Here is a 20797-nt window from a genome sequence, read left to right as displayed (position 1 = left end):
ACAGTACCTGCAGTTCCTCTAATGACCACTAGAGTCTGGCTGATGCAGTGAGTCAGTCCCATGAACACCCATGTTAAAGGGGACATATTATGGAAATATCACTTTAACATATTGGATGTTTGTCTTGCCTTCTGTCCCCCAAAATGTGAGAATTGACAAAAAAAAATCTGTAATTTTCAGGCTCCCTATGTTGAAATCCACGTGGTTTTATGAGCTGTTCCCTCAGTTGTCTTCCAGTGATGTAACTAGGATTCCAATTTGCATAATACCACCCCTACCTAGAAGGGGTGGGGCGGAGCAAGCAGTGGCTGATTTGCATTTAAAGGGACAGGCACTGAAACCAGCCGTTCTGAACAGGGCTGTTTCGAGAGGATGAAAAGAGCTTATTTTGACCAAAGCATGTCACAGATATGTCTTTAAGACACCTGGGAACTATTTTAATTTGTGGAAAGGGGGCATAATATGTCTCCTTTAAAAGGATAGCGTATTTTAGAGATACAGCACATTGCACGGCCTGCCTGCATGGGGGAATACTGAGTGAGTTGGTTAGCTACAGATATCTATAGATATTTTTTTCAACCAGTTGATGCAACGTAAAAAATAACAAAATAAATAAAAAGTATATAACATACACTTAAACTGGTATATTATTTTGAGATGGGGCTTCCCAGTTAGTTTGGGTCTGTTCACAGCTGTTGATCTCCTGTGTCTCTGTCTAGCACTATGAGCTGCTATGGCTAACTGGGGCTATGGCTAACTCGTAGTGTTGACACATTTTCACAGGGTTAGTTGTCATTAGCTGTCAGCTTTGACTATAACGGACCAATGAATGAGCAGCAGAGTCAGAGACACATGTGTGAGAGAGTGTGAAAGGCGTTGGTTTGTGATTCCACATTTCTCTGTGTTTTCATTAACATCATCTCATCGTCCGCCTGCGTTCAGGAGAACACTGCCAAAATGATTAACTGGCTCTCCCTTTCTTTTTCAGTTGTATGAACTGGACGACGATGAAAAGCGCAAAGAGTTTCTCGATGACCTTTTCAGTTTCATGCAGAAACGAGGTAAGTGAGCTCCACCTTGAATAACAGCACCTTACTGATGGGACCTCAGTGTGGATCCTTGTGGTCGCTTGTGGTCCCCCCCCTCAGACTCCTCAGACCCCCTCACTGTACAACCAATCATGAGTTTTTAATTGGCTGCTCACGGAGCGACGGTGTGAGGGTTCTGCCTGCAGCTGCTGGTTTTACTGGAGGAGCAGGTCCGTGTTGAGAGCCTGGCATAATGTGAGGAAGTTAATCACCCTGCAGAGAATAAAAGGCTCTGCCAGTCACAAAGACACGGGCTATTTTAGGAGCACAAGGTCACTGCTTTGTTTTTGTTGTTCTGCATTCCTGGTTCAGTACAACGTGTTTTATAGATATGTTTGTTTCAAGTCCTCACCTGCCGGACCCCGACTCCCTAAACAAAGAGTTTCATTTCTCTTCAGTGACAACTTGAAACATTTATTTGGATTATTTTCAAATCACCTGTTATTTCCATGTGTAACCATGCCAGGTTCAGATCTAAATATAGCTCCTGTTTTCATCAGGCTGAGTACACAAAAAAATATTGTGTATATATTTATATAGTATGTACGCAGTTGCCCAAGTTGGAATTTTTTTTTTTACCCCTTGATTGAAATGAGTGTGACAAATTGATTTATTCTTGATAGATAAAGTGTATATATTTTTCTCAAAACTTTATTGAACACAATCTCTTCTAAACACAATCAACCTTTATAATACAAATAAAAAGAGGAATGTGTCTGAAAACAAAATTAACTCAACTTTATGGACAACCATAAGATTTTTTTCAGGCTTCACTTGTTGATTAAAGGGACAACGAGGAGCTTTGGAAAAGCGAAGCGTTTTCACACTACATTTATGAGCCTCCGCGCGCACCGTACATTTCTTTGACCAGGCGCAAGACGGACTCATGTTTTCATTCATCAATAATTAAAGTCAGAGGTTCAAAGAGGTTCACATACCACCGTAGTTCCGACCATAAACGGCGATGCGGCTGCATTATTCTGATGATTCGCAACGAAGGAAACACTGGTCGGCTCGACCAGCACTTCCGCCACCACTAATAATAACAAAATAACGATAGAGACAGAACAATATATTTATCGAAAATGGGCCCATTAACAAGTGTGGGTAGCGGAGATTCATCCACATTAACGTGAGATTTTTTTATAACCGAATAGAAACTCCTCGTTGTCCCTTTAAAAGACAAAACACAAAATTGTTAAGATTTAACCCAAGACAGCTGGGAGGGAATGTTATTAAGTTATTAGCTGATAAATTAAGTACATAATTATGTAAATATAGAGCGTTGTTATTAGTTATGAGAATTTCGCCTTCACCTGAGAAAGTATACAGTCACCTGCTGAAAATATTTCACAGTGCCTTTTCCTCATAATACACACATTTGAATTTTTAATCAATTTTATTCAAATAATTTTTTTTCACAGTAAATGCTAATTATATATTTTCCTATTTAAATCCAGCTGCAGTCACACTGTATTTTGGTGAAAAAAAAATGACACAAATTAGGGCTGAACAATTTATTAAAGTGTTTGAACACAGGAGCCGCAGTCGTTTCTTGATGAAGGTAAAATGTGTGATGAGCATCCCGTTAAAAGCTGAAGTCCTCTGACCAGAGTCCAGCTGCTGTGACAGCTGCAGGAAAGCGCACGCTGATGAAGTAATGATGTAGCTGGGCGGTCACTTGGGTTTTGGAGACAGTATGGATTGTTGTTGGAGCGTTCAATTAGAGATTGATTTTGGACTTAGTGTAGGGAGACATTGTCAGTGTGAAGCAGATCAGCTGCAGCCTATCTCCACCGCTGCTCCCTGACAAGTGTGATCAGAGAGGGCCGCTCCAAATATCTGATCAATGTTTCTAGAAAACATCACTGTCGCTCTCTGACACAATGTCACATATACACACCAACACCTTCATGTACATACACACACTTTTGTACATGTAGAAACACTGTCATATACATACACACACATCAGTTGCAACCATCATATACGTATTTACACACACCATCATACACATATGCTATTGGTTACATATCCAAACACCTTACGCACACACACACACACACACACACACACACACACACACACACACTTTTATAGACACATTGTCATACACACACACACACACCGTACACAGGTCAGGTACGCACACTATTACATACATACACACAAACCATAATATACATATACACACACGCGTCACACACCATCATATACATTTACATACACCATCATACACATGTAGGAACCATCATATATACACACACACACACACACACCAACCATTGTATACACATATACACACCATTTTGTTCATACTTGTATGTTGGCTCTATAAACATTTTTTATATCCTCAGATAAATTTTATTCTAACCTTTCACAATAAGAGTTTTCTTATCTGACCCCAGATCAGCAGAATGACATGGTTTATGTGTGTCTGCCACAGAGAAGCTGTAGTAAAACTGATTCATATGTGATCTGCAGTGTAGAGGGACGGTCAGTGTGTGTGTGTGTGTGTGTGTGTGTGTGTGTGTGTGTGTGTGTGTGTGTGTGTGTGTGTGTGGTGATGGGTCAGAAACACAAAGTAAAGGTAGTAAACAGTAATAGGAGGGTGAGGTGCTGCAGCATCGTGTGTGTGTGTGTGTGTTTGGGTTAATCATTCAGTTGCATAGCGGCATAGAAATGTTTCATGTTTATTTATTAACTGTAACTATGACAACATTGAAATAGTATGAGAGTCTAGTCTTTGTCACGGATACAAACAGCAGGATATGATGAAAAGTTGTTGGCCTTAAGTTCAGCGAGCAAACCCACACACAAGGCTCTGTGCTGCTGTGGTCAGGTTTCATGATGGGTCAACTGGCCATTTCACCATGGCAACCATAGAAACTATAGGCGAATCTTCTTTAGCACAGAGAACAGCTCAAACATCAGCTTCTTCTTCAACTTTGATCATCTGCTATGGGAAAAGAGCATCATTGTTGCTAACGGTGTTCCTCTGTCACAAAGGGTGTAACCATGGCATCAGCCCACTCAGTCCAGCAGGGTGATGGTCGGAGATCTCACTGGGCTCTCTGTGGTGGAGCCGCCATGACAGCCTCATCATGCCTGAGAGCAGCTCCACTTCAGGGTTTTCCTGCACAGGTCCTGTAGAAACATGCTCCGTGTTTATAGCCTACACAACTCATTTAAACAGAGTAGGGGAGAAGATTAGTCACTTTTCATATTCAGGATCACTACATTATAGTTTTGTTGCTAACTAATATCTGCATGTGTTTCATGTTGTGCATCCCTACAAACAAACAGAATTAGTGTAAATATAACTGTTGTTTAAAATAAGTGGTGTCGTGGCACAACTTACCCTGTGTATGGGGTAAGTTGAGCCACCCCCCTCCTTCCTTTCCATCCAACTCCCACCTCCCCCTTTACTCAATACTCTACCTGTCCAGATTGCAGGTGAACACAAATAGCTGGGTCATGGTCATTCATTTTTTATCCACATGTGTACGTGTTCCCCCCTTTGGTCAGACAGAACTATGGTTACAAGTAATAGCCGCTTTTCAATTAGAAGCTGGGTCTATTTCTATATTTCTGCAAGTTCTTGTGAATGAACAAAACCTTTACTTTTTTAAATAGTTTTGAACCATTTGATTAAATCATATATTTTCCATCTTTGGTGAGCATAAGATTTGTTCAAAATGAATTAAAGCCTGTCCCATAGCCTAGATGCCTGTCTACGGGTCAGTTCAGCTTATAGCGACGAGTCGCTGAAATTCACTTTCGAGAGTGAAAAATGTTTTTTTGCACATGTGGTCCTCATACCTTCACAGACTCCATGAAATGATGCCTTCCTCCTAATATTTGGTCATGTGCTCAATTTTTCTTATGGTTTCCTAGCAGCAAGGGGTGTATCAACTAACGTTCTCCGCTAATGTATTGGGGGGATTTCTGTGATTGTGATAACTTTCACTACACTATTACCACTACAACACTTTGATGAGCCGACAGAATGTGTTTAAGATTGACCAGCGTCAACCAAAGAAGTGGCTAAAATTAAATTGAATATCAAAGAGAAAGTTGGCATCATTTCATGAGAAAATGCTGCTAAAGAGGACCATAAAATGAAATATAGTCATAATCATGCCGCCCCAAGGACAACATGTGTTGAGCCAGATGCCTGTGAGTCACGGTGTATGAGACCGACGCGTGTTCAGTGGAGGTAGACTGGTTCATTAGTGTGGCTGGTTAGACATCAGCCAGATGAGACGTGTGCGTAGAACAGACCCACTTACCACAGATGTGTTTACAGTAACTGATCCAGCAATGATCACATGATCCCTGGAGCTGCAGGGAGGTGTCGGATCAGAAGCAGCACATCAGTTCAACTTGTGTTCCTGTGAGAGTTCCTGTGTGATCCAGCAGTAAGCCTCTCAGTGGGTCAGCCCAGGACACGCACAGGTTTCCTCTGTGTCGGTCGGAACTCAGTCAAGACAGATGTGGAGGTAGACAGCTGCAGGGGTCTACATGCACAGACCTGTCCCACACATTCACAGCAGAAAACAAGATGGCTGCAGTGAGAAGACACTTTACGTTTATTGTATTTGTTTCAACAAATATTCCTATTTTTGAAAATAGTGTCTTAATATTAAGATTACAGTTGCACTTAAAACCTTATTTCAAGAAAAGAAGAGATTATACATTTATAAAGTCGTATTATAAGAATTAAAAATGTTATATTTGAAGAGGAAAAAACATCATTTGTAGGAATATTACCAGCAATGAAACAGGTGAAAGGACAGGAAGCTGAACTCTGAAGGGTCAGAGCCACCTGGAGCCTCCAAGCAGACAATGGCTGTGATGGCCTTCTTTGTGTGCTGATAAATACCCAGGGTGATTTACCGTTGCCCCGGGGGTTGTGGTTATTAATTGATTATTATCTCTGAGGACTACCATCAGCACTTTTTCTAAACGAGTCAACTTTTGTCTGCACCTAATTGCTTAAAGAACACTATAGTAGGTGAAAAGGCTGCTGGAAAAAGGCTGCTGGAGAGTTACCTTAAAAAATGACCGAGAGTTCGATCGCTGTGACACTAAAAACTCCTCCTGACTCTGCTGCTGCCTCCTCTCAGCTAACCTGACACTGAGCAGGGACTCTGAGTTCATGTCTGGGAACGTACATGTGTGTGTGTGTGTCTATAAACATTGGGTGTGTCTTTCATTATGAAATGTTTGATTCTCTTCATTATAAATGAATTTCTGTTAAGGGGAGGACGGGGGCAGTGAGGCCATGACAGTGAAACTAAGGCCCTGTTTACACGATGAAAAGGGCAAAATATTTCATCCACTATGCCTTTCGTTTTAGACGGCGACGGCGTTTAGGGGGCTTGAAAACGCAAAATAGTGAAACCACCCTCCAGAGTGGAAATCTTAAAAACGTTCCGCCGTAAAGGGTGAAAACGGAGGGCAGCGTTACGATGGCCGGCGTACAGCCTGCCGGAAATCAAGAAGAGGAACAAATTCTGGGGTGTACGCAGGCGTGCAGACTTGGTGGTGTTGTGTGTTGTGTGGCACACTGCCACCTAGGCGCCTGGTGTGCATACAACATCCACAGACTTTTGTCACCATATGCACGCAGATTTCCATTCCAAAAATGCTTGTCTAAACGCGAAATAAAAAGTGAGAACGCAACGCCACTTTTGCGTTTTCTGTTCAGATCGTTTTTGTGTAAACGTAGCCTAAATGAGTGAATAGAAGCTACATAACCAGGGGAATTATCTAACTTCCTGTCTGCACCATCAGCTGCACATTCTGTTTGTCATTTATCCGTTGATCAGAAAGCAGTCACATGACTTGTGGTCTTGTTTACACTCATTCAGTAAGGGAGAAAGAGAGAGAGAGCAGAGAATAAAAATCCTTCACCTGTGAAATCATTGTTATCATATGGCCTAATTATAGCTACACTGTAACCATATTCAGTCCTAGTCCATGTGACCTCCACTGTCTCAGACATACAGTATGTTTCATGTCTGTGTCTCAGACACTGTGCAGTGAAGGTATGAACTGAATGTACCTGTTTATTCAGTCATGTTGATAGATGAGTATCTGTTAGTGTGGTCAGACTTTATCTAGTGCAGCGATGGTCTGACTATTATGAAAGTGTAATATTGTCATCAGCAGATGTTTACCCCAGTCCCCCCCTGACATCAGACACTTCAATTTATACAACTCTCATCTTTTTATTTCATCCTCACAAAGCAGCTGCAGCTTCTCAACACTTTCCTCTTCTTATCTTTCTTATTCAGGAGCTGTTGTACTGTTCTCCTGCTGCTATACCAGGGAGAAAGACCCTGACAAACAGGGATATTTAAAAAGACTGTTGTTATACTGGATCTCCATTCATTGCATTCAATGCATTTTTGATTGTACAGTAACACACACAAGAGAAACTGTCAGTATAAAAGCCATGTGGTTACACTGCATTCTTCAGTTGGCAGATACACAGTGAGCATCAGTGAAACCAAGTGATAGTCAGCCCCCTGCTTCACATTAACAGGTTGAACAGGTTAACTAACAGGTGTGTTTCTTTTCATGGGCGCATCACCAGACTTTTATTATAAATAATAATCATAATTATAATAATTTTCTCCTCCAGTCCCTAAACCATTCTGTCATGGCCCCCTGCATCTTTAATCATGGCGGTGATGTTTGACACTCTTCTCTTCCTCTTCCTCCTCGTCTTCGTCGGGCAGAAGCAGATAAACAGTTGGTTTCCCCTGTGATGCTGCATTAATCGTTCATTTCATGGGTTAAAAGAGCAAAGTCAATGAGGAGGAGAAATTCTCATCCCATTATCGGCTCAGCGCAAAGTGAACACGTCAGCGATGAAGCCAAGCATAGAGATGATTACTGCGCTACTAGAGCCCCTTATGCTCCACATTGTTCCAATTACAACCTCCTCCCCTCTCAGCGGCTGAGGGATGAACCGAGTACGACTGTTAGCGCTGAATGCCACCGTGCAAAGTGGATTTCTTCCACCTTGTCCTCCATTACTCATTGTCATAATGATACATGGCTTGATTAGATAGTTTGTGCTGACAAAGGGTCCATCCTCACTCTTTTATTCCTGATATCTCTTTCAGGGAATCACAGAGACAAATACATCACCCTGAGTATTGAACCCACATAAATCTTGTTTTAAGAGGCTTGTCTCTGCTCAGATTCTGTCAGACAAAGGCTCAGACTTTTATTTATTACCCCGATCCTTGTTTGGTTGGCTATTGTGTCTTCACTATAATAATAGTTTTATAGATCAGCACAGATACACATTATAATCTGTGGTAATAAAGATAAGCTGTAAGGAGGAGGATGGAGGTGAGGAAAAACGCTGCTGCTGCTGCTTCAGGCATAAAAGTGGCTCCAGAAAAAGAAAAGAAATAAATGTGAAGTCAAACAGTTTTCACCAAACCTCTGACCAAACACACACCTCAAAACAGTTTTTACCTTCTGTCCAGTTGTGCCTATCACTTTTTTTTCTCTTCTTTTTTTTGTTCTACCATTTTGTGTTAATGCAGAAGGAATGAAATCTCCCAATGGTCTGGATTTTTTTGTCAGATTTTTTCATTCTTTCAATTTTAGATCTTTAAATATATCAATACTACTGTAGATACTTGCCACTTGAAACCAATGAAAACTACATGTTTTAATTCCTTGTTCTTTACAGTATTAAATCATACAATTTAGGGTAAAATGTCTTTCAGTGTTTCATGTTTTATACCAGATGATGTCATTGGTCCATTTTTGGTCAAGAGAATGACACAATGTTAGCATAGGTGTGATCAAGAAAAAATAGAAGCACTGGAAATATAGAAAATGGTAATTTTTTAGGTTGTTTACCTACAAAAGCATTGTGCAACCAAACTGGCATTTGGAGGGTTAAAAGATTGGAATAGATGTTTTATACTTTTGACAAGAACTGATGTTAGTGAAAAACCTTATGCAGTAAAAGTAGCAAATAATATAAAAATTCAAAAAATTTACAGTCTGTTCGTGGACGTTTTTGGCCACGAACAGACACAGCACTGATCATGTGAAATGATATTAGATTTAACCTTATTGTGTTGCTCCACTGCAAATGAAAGGAATAAAGACATGATTGCTTCTGGGAGAAGTGCAGGGTGCCTTTATTTTATTGGCCATGACTGTATATGCATGTATAAATGAAGAAATTACCAATAGAGAACATGGTCTTTTACAGATGCCCACACTTCTTGTGAATTGACCGTTCTTCCTCTTCCTCTTCCTCCTCTACCTCTCAGATCATTTTCCTCCATTGTTTCATTCAGATTTCAGCCTTCAGCAGCCTGTGACCTCTGACCTGGTTTTTGTTGGTTTCCTCACATCATCGGCGAAAAATGTGAAAAGTTTTACTTGTGGTGTGATGACACCTGTGTTCACCATTATGCATCAAGAGTGTGTCACGGTGCACAATGAGTGAAATTATATTTAGAGTTGTATCAAAAAGGTGACATGAGGGAAAAAAAAACAGCTTGTGTCTAACAACTGAATAGTTTTGCCAAAACAGTGATTGATTTAATAAATGGGTTCAGACGATTGAGGGTTTGGTTCAGACAAAGGAATTTAGTGTTTTAGCAATTCAGTTGTTTAAGTGAAACTGGTCTGGTCTGTCTGCTGTGTGTGCTGGCTGTGTGTTTTGAAGTGGTTTGTTGCAGGTCCAGATCCGTGCTGGACTCCACAGACCACCTCCTCAAACTGTAGATCACACATGTCAAACTCAAGGCCAGATCCGGCCCACCATACAATTTTTATGTTGCCTGCAAGAAAATGTCATACTTTCTATTATTAATGGCCCGCCGGTATAGCGCACACACTACTCACATTACAAATCCCATAATACACTGCAACAGATCGACACGGGCCAAGCTGCTGCTCTGTTTTTTTTTTTGTTTTTTTTTTTAACGCATATCTTTATTGATTTTTGAACTTGGACATTTGTCCAAAAATATTTTGTTACTTCTTTCAAGTCTTTAAACAACTTCCCTCCCTCCTCCCAACCCTGAACTTGGAGCCATCAATTTAAGAAAAAAATGATACTTTAAGCTGCTGCTCTGTTGACAACAAATGGTCACAGAAGTGGTCTCACTGATCACAGCTCAGCTCGGCTCAGGACCGAACCCCCAACACACATGAATCTGCAAACAAGAAAAGATGCTGAGGATCTGGCATAAGAGAGAAAACCAGGCTAAACTTAAATGTTTGGTTCTGTTGTTTTATTTTACAACCTTTTCTGAAATTACTGCAGTTTTCACCAGCTTGGTCATATCTGATATATTCTCATTTTGCTTGAAGGCCCCGTTCAAAACAAAGTTGTTGTTTTTTTCATTTAGAGACCCCAAGGAGTTTGCTTTTGGTTATAATAGAGTCTTGTATTAATGTGGATGAATCTGCGTTAGTTATTTTGATATTATTATTTAGTGGTCAACTCGCCCAGCATTTCCTAGTTTCGGTTTCCCGGGCGCTGCCCGGCAGGTCATGGGAATAACACCGCTGGATTGGTAGTTGGCATCGTTTATGGTCGGAACTACGACGGCGTCTGATCATCTTCGAACCTCCGACTTTCGTTCTTGATTAATAATGAAAGCGAAAACATTTTGCCAAATGGCTCATGGGAAATGTAGTGTGAATACACTTCGCTTTCCGAAACTCCTCGTTGTCCCTTTAATATTATTTTCATTGAGAAAATGTACAGTATGCTGACCTTTTCAAATTCATATTTCTCATTTAAACAATCTGTTCAACAGTCTGTTCAAAAAATGTCATTACTGTTTGTGTTTGGCATATCTAATACTTCGTGTTTTAAATTTTGGCCCCTTGTGTGATGGAGTTTGATCCCCCTGCTGTAGATTGAGGTTTCCCTGCTTCAGGTGCAGTAGGACCAATGACTCCTGTATCAGTAATCTGCAGCTTTACTGCAGGATGACTTTTTAGTTGTATTCAGCTGCATGTGATGATGAAGGTGACATTTATTAACATGTATTGGAGCCCACAGTGACAAACTTCTGTTCAGAGGAACTTTCCTGTGTGATTCCTTCAGACCAGCTCTCCCCCCTCCATCACCCGCTCTGCTCGTTTTTCAGTCTCTGCCGCAAATCCTCCACCTCAGAGCGACGGCGAGCTGCACGGCCTCAGACTTACTGCTGCTGTTTGTCTTGTGAGCGGAGGGGAACATCAATCCTTTGTTTTAATAGTGTCTCATTCGTTCAAATGCCAGCACCACAAAATGAAGCCGTAATTACTGCCCTTAATTGATGTGGTTTTACCACCTCAGACGATACTTCAGAGCCCTGCTCCCCCCGCGCTCTATAGGCCCCGCTGCTGTTGTTTGCACTATATTTCTGCAGCTATTGATCGCTATTATGGTAAATCCGATGGGCACAATGGAACTCTATCAGCAAAATGCAGGTTAATTATCTCAGGGTCAACCACTTTGCAATCCTCACAAAGAGCCGGCCGTTCTCTCTTTATTGCCTCACATTAAATTGCAAATACAAATTATTATCTGAGCTCCTTTATTTTGCTAATCAGGGGAGGGTTGACAGTCATTAATGGAAGATGACCTCCCATTTTCCACAGAGTCTTATTAGTGAAGTTTTAAACAAGTCGAGACTGATTTATCGGTAGCTCTTGACTTTTTCTTTGTCATGTAATGTCTGGTGTGGATGAGCAGCTGTCACACTCATCCAGTCCAGTGCTTTGTCTCTGCATTCAAATAAAACCTCTGTAATGAAGGGAACAGCGTCCAGCGGCTTCACAGCTGAGACATCAGGAACTTCTCTGTGAAAGTTATATTTCCTGCTGTTAACGGAGCTGTCAGACATTTGACTGGCTCCAGATAAATTGGCCTTATGAGGAGGTGCAGCAGCCTATTGATGAGAGGAACCAAAGTTAATGGAATTGATTGTGGATATTGTTTGCTTTCTGCAGGGACTCCAGTGAATCGGATTCCTATCATGGCCAAGCAGGTGTTGGATCTCTACATGCTCTACAAGCTCGTCACAGAAAAAGGCGGCTTAGTGGAAGTCATCAATAAGAAAATATGGCGTGAGATCACCAAAGGCCTTAACCTCCCTACCTCCATTACCAGTGCAGCTTTCACTCTCCGAACACAGTGAGTACAACGCAGATGACTGATAACTGCTCTCTAACACCGGGGCTGTGTCCAACATGACTGAGATCCTGATGTTACAGAGGAAATACTGAATTTTAGGTTGTTGCTTTAATTGTTGTAGTGAAATGAATCCACTGGGATTAAAATAAGATTTATTTTCCTTAAAGGACGTGTGAGTCATCATACATGTGCTCTTTAGCTGCTCTGATTCATGCTATAATTATAGTGTCGTGTGTGACCCGACAGTTAAACTCAGCTCACGTCTTTAAAGGGCAAAGTGGAAAATCATCATCTCATTAATCATTATCATTTAACAAGCATTTGTCTATTGGCTAAAATAAATGTTAACGTTGTTGTATCAATAAGAGAATTATGACTTGGTTACGGCACCTGTTTGAACGTCTGCACACCAATTTTTTTTCTTTTTTGGATATTTGGATTTGTTCCTCTGATATTTTATATATTAGCTATTTAATTATATATTCTTTTAATTGTTATGTAATTTTTTTATTTTTTGCCTATAATAATATATAACACAATAAAAACACCATGAGTCTGTTTTGTCAGTTTAAATCTAATTGAGCTGAGACAGTGAAGTCACCGTTCATATCATTGGTGTGTATTTTGTTTTTAGTGTGCGCCAAATGCCCACGTCACTTTTTAGCAATAAGAGATGTGCTGTACCAGAGCTTTGCTGTCATGGCTACAAAAATAATAATAATACTGATATACAGTAATAATAATGCTGCAGTTTAAAGTCATCTTGGTTTATTCTGTTTTCCCAGCTCCCACTCTGCCGATGTATTGATTAATGATTGATTGGTCACTTGGTACAAGAGTGGAACAAAAAGCCAAGTGAATGACGAGCTCCTCTCCCCTGCAGGTATATGAAGTACCTCTATCCGTATGAATGTGAAAAGAGAGGACTGAGCTCCCCCAGCGAGCTCCAGGCAGCTATCGACAGCAACCGGCGGGAAGGCCGTCGGCAGAGCTACGGCTCGGCCATCTTCAGCTACTCCCCTGTCAGCACCCCCACCCTCCTGTCGTCACCAAAGCTCCAGATGTCCCACCTGCCTACGCTCACTCACAACAGCGGCCATATCTCCCATGTGCCTGTGATCAAGAAAGGTACAGTACGACCACACACTAAATGACAGAAAAGATTGAACAGACAAGAAAACAAAACAGGAAGTTTCTGTTTCCTGATTGGCTGCCACATCTCCAGCTCATCAGCACAACATGTCACGCTCATCACTGTTCTGATTTTTTTTTTTGATATGAAACCTAACCTGTATGATTGTTAGCTTTATCAGATGAAGCAGTGTCACACAGCTGATTGACTCTCGGTACAAGTTCAGTACAAAATATTCACTGTGTGAATGATGTCAGATATCACTGTCAATGAACCACAGATCTGCAGCTCCTGTGTCTAATAAATTCCCCACATTACAAAAAAAGCACTGATACTGAGATGAATAAAACTAATGTGAAATCTGAAACAAAAAAGTCTAATCAAAATAAAATAAAAACCAACACTAACCAGTATATAAGGCCTGCGAATGGAGTGATCATGTGAGTGAAGTGATCAGAGTCTGATGCTGAAAACTGCAGCTGTGCAAACAATGCATCATGCTAAATATATCATGTGATTATTTCTGAACATATGGAATAAGACGGAACAACTTTTGTAGAATTCCCACCCATAACAAACAGATTCTTTTTCTGTCCCTCTGGAAGATGATTCATTTCCTCTTACATGGACACTGTGAAAGAAAAGACTGCACGTGATGTATTACACAAATAACAACATCTATTTGAGAAACTGTTGCACGATTACCGAGCCGCGTAAGGAGAAGTCATCGTGTTTGCATGTCACAAATTGATTTCACAAGCGCTGACCATTTCCATCCATTCATACTCATGTAACTTGCGGGCTGGTGCGGGTGCCCCACACACACACACACACACACACACACACACACACACAAAGAGGAAACATCTTGCAGGACTTCCTCATATCAGAGCCACTGATTTCCGAGACAGTCTAATGCAGCACAGAAATTCCAGCGGCTCTTTAATGGTGCGCTCTCAAGGAGAGAGAGCAGCTGAGCGACTGTGTAGCGTGACACCAACACATCACAGTTATTTTAATGCTGTTTCTCTGCAAGGTCACAGCATGAAATAACATCCAGCATTCCAGTTAACACACCGAGCGACAGGCATCTCCCAGCATCCTCCGGGCCCAGCACCAGACACTGAGTGGACGCCATAACTCCCAGGTGTCTGGTGCTGTGGGCCCCAAAGTGAACTACAACTGTGGCCCCTGTCAGCCAGACCACCACCAAGCGTTTACTGTACACATTATACTTAAATAAATCTGCACGGACTTAAAGAGCTAAGCTGACTCCTCCTGTAAGGAAACAGTGTTTTAATGGTGTGTGTCAATGTATTTTCCATCATATGGGAAAAACCTTTATAAAAAATAATGATAATAATAGTAATAGTAATATAATACTAATTAAAAGTGATTAAGGTGAGACACTACAAGTGAATAGGGTAAAAACAAACAGATCTCACCATCTGAATCTGAAACTTCCTAAGTTTATCACTCAAATTAAGACAATTATTTTTTGTATTACAAATTTTGTCAAATTGTATGTTTAAATATGTAAATGAGGCCATATCTAATTAATTATGCACTTATTTGCATACATTTCCAGAACAGAAATCTGAACAATGGATAAAGAAAGCCCCTTTCAAAATTCTTGTTGTATTTTGTTGACATATTAGAGCCATTTTTACAGAGGGGATTTTGGATGTATTTTTATCACTCTGTAAATGAGAAAATACTGTCACCAGCCCTAAAAAATTTTTTTTCCATGTTTTTAGGAATAAAATGTTGTATAAATCAGGCTGTGAATGATATATCAACCATCCCCTTTGTAAAAACCTTCAGAATATAGACAGGGATAAAACTGGAAGGTTTGGTGTCTGTAAGTGCTGCTGAAGTGGAGATTTCTACTGTAGCTCAGAGTTTGAGGAAAAACAGCCTTTAAAGACTTGTACAGTAAAATTCCACAGATTGTCATTGTCAATCGTACTTTTATAGTTTGTTGTTGAGAAAATTACGATTTTTGGAGCCTACATCATTGTTCAGGAGAGAGAGAGCTTTACAATGATACCTGACATGACATGGGTCATGGACTAACTTTTGAATTTAGGAGAAATCTACAGATGAAAAAAGACAAAATGAAGTAAAATAAAAACCTCAATGTGGATTTTCCACCATTTCTTTCCACTATTCTGAAAGAAGACGTGTTAAGGAAACAAATTATCCCAAAATCTCAAAATTGATCAGTGCACCAAAAAACTATGTTTTGCCTGTAGTGTCTGGCCTTAAAAGCTTTGTGAATGAAAACAGGTATACTGTAGCAGCTAATTAATTCAATTTTCAATTTTCTGAAATAATCCATCCAGCTAAATAATGTTCACCTCCTGAAACTAAATTTGCAAGAAAATTATTATTATTGCATTATTACATTGTGTTAAACCTGTTTTTTCACATTAAAAAAGAGACTTCAGCAAAAGTAATGTGAGATACAGTATAGAATACAATGGAAACTGTACCACACAGCTCTGTGTCACTCTCTGAGGACAAAGGAGACAGAGATTATAATAAATTATGGTGAAATTAATTCTATTTCCTGTGAATATCTTTGATGGTCGTGTTTTTGTGGAGCAGATGTATCTAATCTTCTCCCTCTCTGCAGAGGACACCATGATGTCCGGCTGCCTGCCCAGCCGGATGGGACTCACCATGTCTCCCAGCAGCCACCACGCCGCGGCCGTGGCTGCCCAGGCGGCGGCGGCGGCCCAGGCGGCGGCGGCGGCTCAGGCGGCGGCGGCCATGCAGGCGGCGGCTCTGGAGCAGCTCAGAGAGAAGCTGGAGAGCGGGGAACCACCGGAGAAGAAGATGATGATGGTGGCGGAGGAGCAGCAGCGGATCATGCAGCACGCGCTGCAGCAGAACCTGCTGGCCATGGCCACCCAGCTGCCCCTCAACATCAAGCTCAACAACAGAGGTGAGACACACACACACACACACACACAGTGTGGTAGCTCATTTACAATCCATAGTAGGATCCATGGTGACTGCATTTTAGTCTAGTACTGAGTCATTCCTTCAGTTCTCCACCACAAGTGTTGTTTGCAGTGAATCTTAAGGATGCATCAGCTGGAAAAGAAGCAGCCTTTGAAATGGGCCGGTCTGGTCACAGCTCCAGCCTCTGAAGGATGTTGCCCCTGAACTAGGACACAGCTGATAAATGTCTGTGATCAGGTTTAAAGTCTTCAGTAGGAAGCAGTGAGAGCCACAGAGGTCAGAGGCAGACACAGTCACCTAGCTTTAGTGTTTTCACGGGATCCGTTAAAATGCAGAATGTTATGCTTTTACTTTGAAAGTCTGCAAAGGTCAAACATCAGTATTTATTGTAACGCTGAGTCTGATTAGAATCTTTTACGATCAGGAGTGAGATGTGATGAGAGTGAGATGACGGTGTGAGGCCGGCCCGCTGTCAGAAGCAGCTAATGGCTCTCGCAGACAGCCCCAACCACTAATGTGCACATAGTTCATCATATCACATGTGTAATTTGCGGCTCAGCTCCACAGATGTTATGAAGAAATAGTTCCCGTGGACCGCAGGCTGCAGCCAGCGCATGGCTGACACACCATAAGTCACATGTGACTTAATGATAGAGGCTAAAGGAAGAATGAGGGGCCTATCTGCTGGAGTGTGATATCATCTCTGTCTGCATCACTGCCTCTCTCATATTAGTCATAATAGCAGGCTTTGCACTTGATACGTGATGGAGAAATGAGTGAGAATCTCTCACAGGTTAATTCCCGCACACTGGTCGTCTGGCTGTAGCTCTGTCATTTAAAGATTACATCCAAACACTGTTATTTGTCTCCACCCAGATGAGTGTGTGTTTACAGACGGTTTGATATCAGCGTGTGTGTTTGCGTCTTGCTGCTCTCTGCTCTTAAGACATTTCTGTCACATTTATTCAGCCGAGTTCTCCAACTGTGTGCTGCGATAGGATTCATCCATAACAGACGTGTACAAATGGCTGTAACATCTTTTGACAGTTCTCTGTGGCCAGACCTCTTTAATAAAGCTCTCCTTATCCTGTCACTCTCTGAATTATCACCAATACTCCACCGGGCGCTGCTCCTGCTCCTTCTGTTCCCTTTCTAAATGCTCATATCGAGTTTTTCTCTCTGCTCCTCTCTTGACAGATGATAGACAAGAGACCGCATTGAACCTGTCTACCAACGGCATTAGCAGCATCAACATGTCAATAGAAATAAATGGAGTTGTCTACACAGGTAAATAGAGGGGCCGTTTGCTGATGTAATTGCAGGCAGGAAATTCAATAAGTTATAGCAGCACCCTGGTGCTTAGTCCTCCACGCAATTTGATGTCTTTGCTATAAAATCCATCGTAATGAAGTGGCAGTCCAATAGAGTTAAAAAAGTTAAATATCTCAAAATTGGGCCTGTGGATTTGAGGTCGATGGGGCTTATTGTCTTATGTGCCTGCCTAGAGTGTGTGTGTACGTGTGTCTGTATGTGTGTGCATGTGCATGTGGGCATGTGCATGTGTGTGTCTGTGCATGCATGCGTGTGCGTGTGTCTATAAATGGAGGCAGCTTGTGTATTGCAGTAATTACAGCCACTCTGCTTCAACATGGACCAGTTGTGTCAGGGTCTGAGCTTCATGTCTGAGTCGGCTTGATCCAGCTCATCCTGACACAGACTGACATCATATTAATACGAGTGTCTCTGGATCATCCACATAAATCTGCAGGTCTTTAAGTCAAATTCTACAGCAGCAGAATCAGATGTTTGATCAGCTAAGTCAAGTCAAGTCAGTGTTATTTAATCATAGCTTTGTATTCAAGGCTTTTATCTGTACGAAACAGGAGACTCCTCAAAGGAGATCTCTGCTCCAGAGACACTCACCAACCGAAACTTGAACATGTCTTAAAAGGATAGTTCAACATTTTTACCTTTTAATTGTCGGTGCAAGCTATTTTTAGAACGGCGGAGCAGAGTCGCCAGCTGCTCGGATCTACACTACGGTGGACGGAAATGCTACGGAATGGAATTTCTTGGTTTCCTCATCAAATACACAATCCAACAACTCCAAAACGCTCTGGACCTGTACATTCACCACGCTATGAGATAATAACAGAACGTTACGAGACAAAGTTGTTTTTGAGGTAAATTCATACAAACCGCTGATGCACGTTCCCGTCGAGGGCAGTTTTTCGGCAAGCAGTCTCTGCATTTGCCTTGAAAACAACTCTGTCTTGTAACGTTCCGTTATTATCTCATAGCGTGGTGAATGTGCAAGTCACAACTTGTCCACCGGAGCGTTTTAGAGTTGTTGGATTGTGTATTTGATGAGTTTGATGAGGGAAACCAAGAAATCCCATGAGCCTCCGTAGCGTAGCTCTGAGTAGCTCACGGTTCTGCTCCACCGTTCTAAAAATAGCTTGCACCGACAATTAAAGGTAACGAACCTACTGCTATGACCATAGGGATTATGGCAATGGGCCAATTTGCCAAAATGTTGAACTATCCCTTTAAACACGTTCTAAGTGCATTTACACTTTAAATCAAACAGAATGGTTTATCTTAGAAACAGAGTGGCTACCTGTGAGGTCTTTTGTTTGTAATGGTGGAGGTTAAAACACAGATCTGACCCCAGGACAGTGGAGCTGACTCAGGCCTGTTTGCTCCTCAGGTGTCCTGTTTGCTCGCCAGTCGGCCATAGCGGGGATGACGGGGCACCGCGGGAAACACGGCAGCTGTCAGACTCAGGGAAAGGCCAGTCCCACGCAGTTCCAGCCTTCCTGCTCCTCCTCCTCATCCTCCTCCTCTTCCTCGCTCGACGGACACAGAAACTCCTCCCCCTGAGTTTCTGTCCGTCCTTCACTTCCTCACCTCCTCCTCCTCCTCCTCCTCCTCGTCCCACCCCACCGGGGAGGCGATCCATCCTCTCCTCAAAGACACGGCAGTTGGAGATTCCACCATCAGCCCATCTCCAGCGGCTCCTGTAGGTGGCTTTCCATCCAGTCAGATTCCTCGTAGGTCGCCTAGCAACAGATTGAAAAGCAGCAAATTTGTTATTACAGACTAAAAACTTTTGCCCCCCTCCCCACCACGCCCCTCCTCCTCCTCCTCCTCCTCCTCCTCCTCCTGCTCTGAATCAGTAGTGTGTCTCCAGGACAGTTAACCTCTGTGTCTTGCCATTGTCTTTCACGTCCTCAGAGACACTTGTTCAGATTCATGTTGCTCATCGACTGATGGTTCGACCTGGACGAAGCCAAACAAAGATGTTTGTAAAAAATCTCTGCTCACAGCTGATACCAAAGAACCGAACACTGATCCTTCACACCTGATGATCAGAGCAGCAGCACAACAAGAGAGCACACGTTAGCTTAGCATCAGAGACTTTCAGCTACATCGGGTGTTCCACTGGACAGGTAGATCATAACAGAGTGACGTGTGCGTCCATTCACAGCAGAGAGAAGCCGGAGATCAGCAAGCAATCAGGCAAATGGAAGCAGAAAAACAAGGTTAACACATAGCTCTGTCCTCGAATTACTAACATGTCCAAAATGTTTTATCAAGGCCGGATTTACTTGTCTCTCACACGTCCTCTCAAACCAGTCAGAAACCAATCAGCCCAGTATAATCCTGTCCCAGGTCTCCTGTGTGTCACTTCTTAACCATAGTATCAACTCATATGCATTAAAACTATATTTTAAGGCAGAGTCCAGAAAAGACCAGGGGCCACTTGATGATGATCATGATATTCAGTGGTTCACAGTACCAAAGATTATAATTCATCAATGTAGTCAGAGTGGTTGACACACAAAGGACCTGGGCTCCTGGGAGACCAGTCTGCTCAGTCCAGTTGGAAACACAACCTGAAAAACCTAAAGTGCACACGCAGAAAGTTCACCAAAGATTTATTACTCGCAGCGTGGTCACAGAGCCACTGTTCATTCAGCTGCAGATGTTGTATCATAAAAACTGAATGGAGCCATTTATTCATGACCCTTTTCTTTCAGATGATGTCACATGCCAAAAAAACAAAGAGAAAAAAAAACAAAGGAAGGGGGGAAAAAAAGCAAACAACATCTCTTTTATCACAGTGGTCTGTGGAGATTTTTTTTAATGCAGTACCAAAGTTGACCACTGGGGCATATTTGCAGCAGCACAGATGTTACTTTGCATTCTGGGAAATATAAACACCACGTTCACACAGTTATTAATGTGCATTCAGGACACTGCTGTTTTTTATATGTTTTGCTAGCGCGCTAGTCAGACATATCATCTACAGCTGTGTGAGTTAGCGTTAGCTGAAACAATCGGTTCCTAAATGCACAGTAACCAATCCAATGTGTTCACTGTGTCACAGAGTGTCTCCCACTGTGGACAGCAGAGATG

The 20797-nt window shown here is 41.9% G+C and overlaps 1 protein-coding gene across 1 annotated transcript in view; it reads left to right on the top strand.

The window, feature by feature from the left end:
• arid3c (AT rich interactive domain 3C (BRIGHT-like)) overlaps positions 1 to 19258 on the top strand; it is a gene marked incomplete at its 3' end in the record, with an annotated part of 63031 nt that extends 43773 nt beyond the window's left edge. Inside the window, exons 3-8 of the mRNA XM_083978825.1 lie at positions 989 to 1061; positions 12090 to 12273; positions 13157 to 13401; positions 16044 to 16355; positions 17573 to 17662; positions 19086 to 19258. Coding sequence (XP_083834951.1) covers positions 989 to 1061; positions 12090 to 12273; positions 13157 to 13401; positions 16044 to 16355; positions 17573 to 17662; positions 19086 to 19258 — 1077 coding nt within the window. The remainder of the gene's footprint in view (positions 1 to 988; positions 1062 to 12089; positions 12274 to 13156; positions 13402 to 16043; positions 16356 to 17572; positions 17663 to 19085) is intronic.
• Between the last annotated feature and the right edge of the window lie 1539 nt (positions 19259 to 20797).

The sequence above is a fragment of the Trachurus trachurus genome (genome assembly GCF_905171665.1).
Source record: "Trachurus trachurus genome assembly, chromosome: 9".
NCBI classification, from domain to species: Eukaryota; Metazoa; Chordata; class Actinopteri; order Carangiformes; family Carangidae; genus Trachurus; species Trachurus trachurus.
Note: the sequence above shows the minus strand (reverse complement) of the source record. Positions and strands in the feature narration are given on the sequence as shown.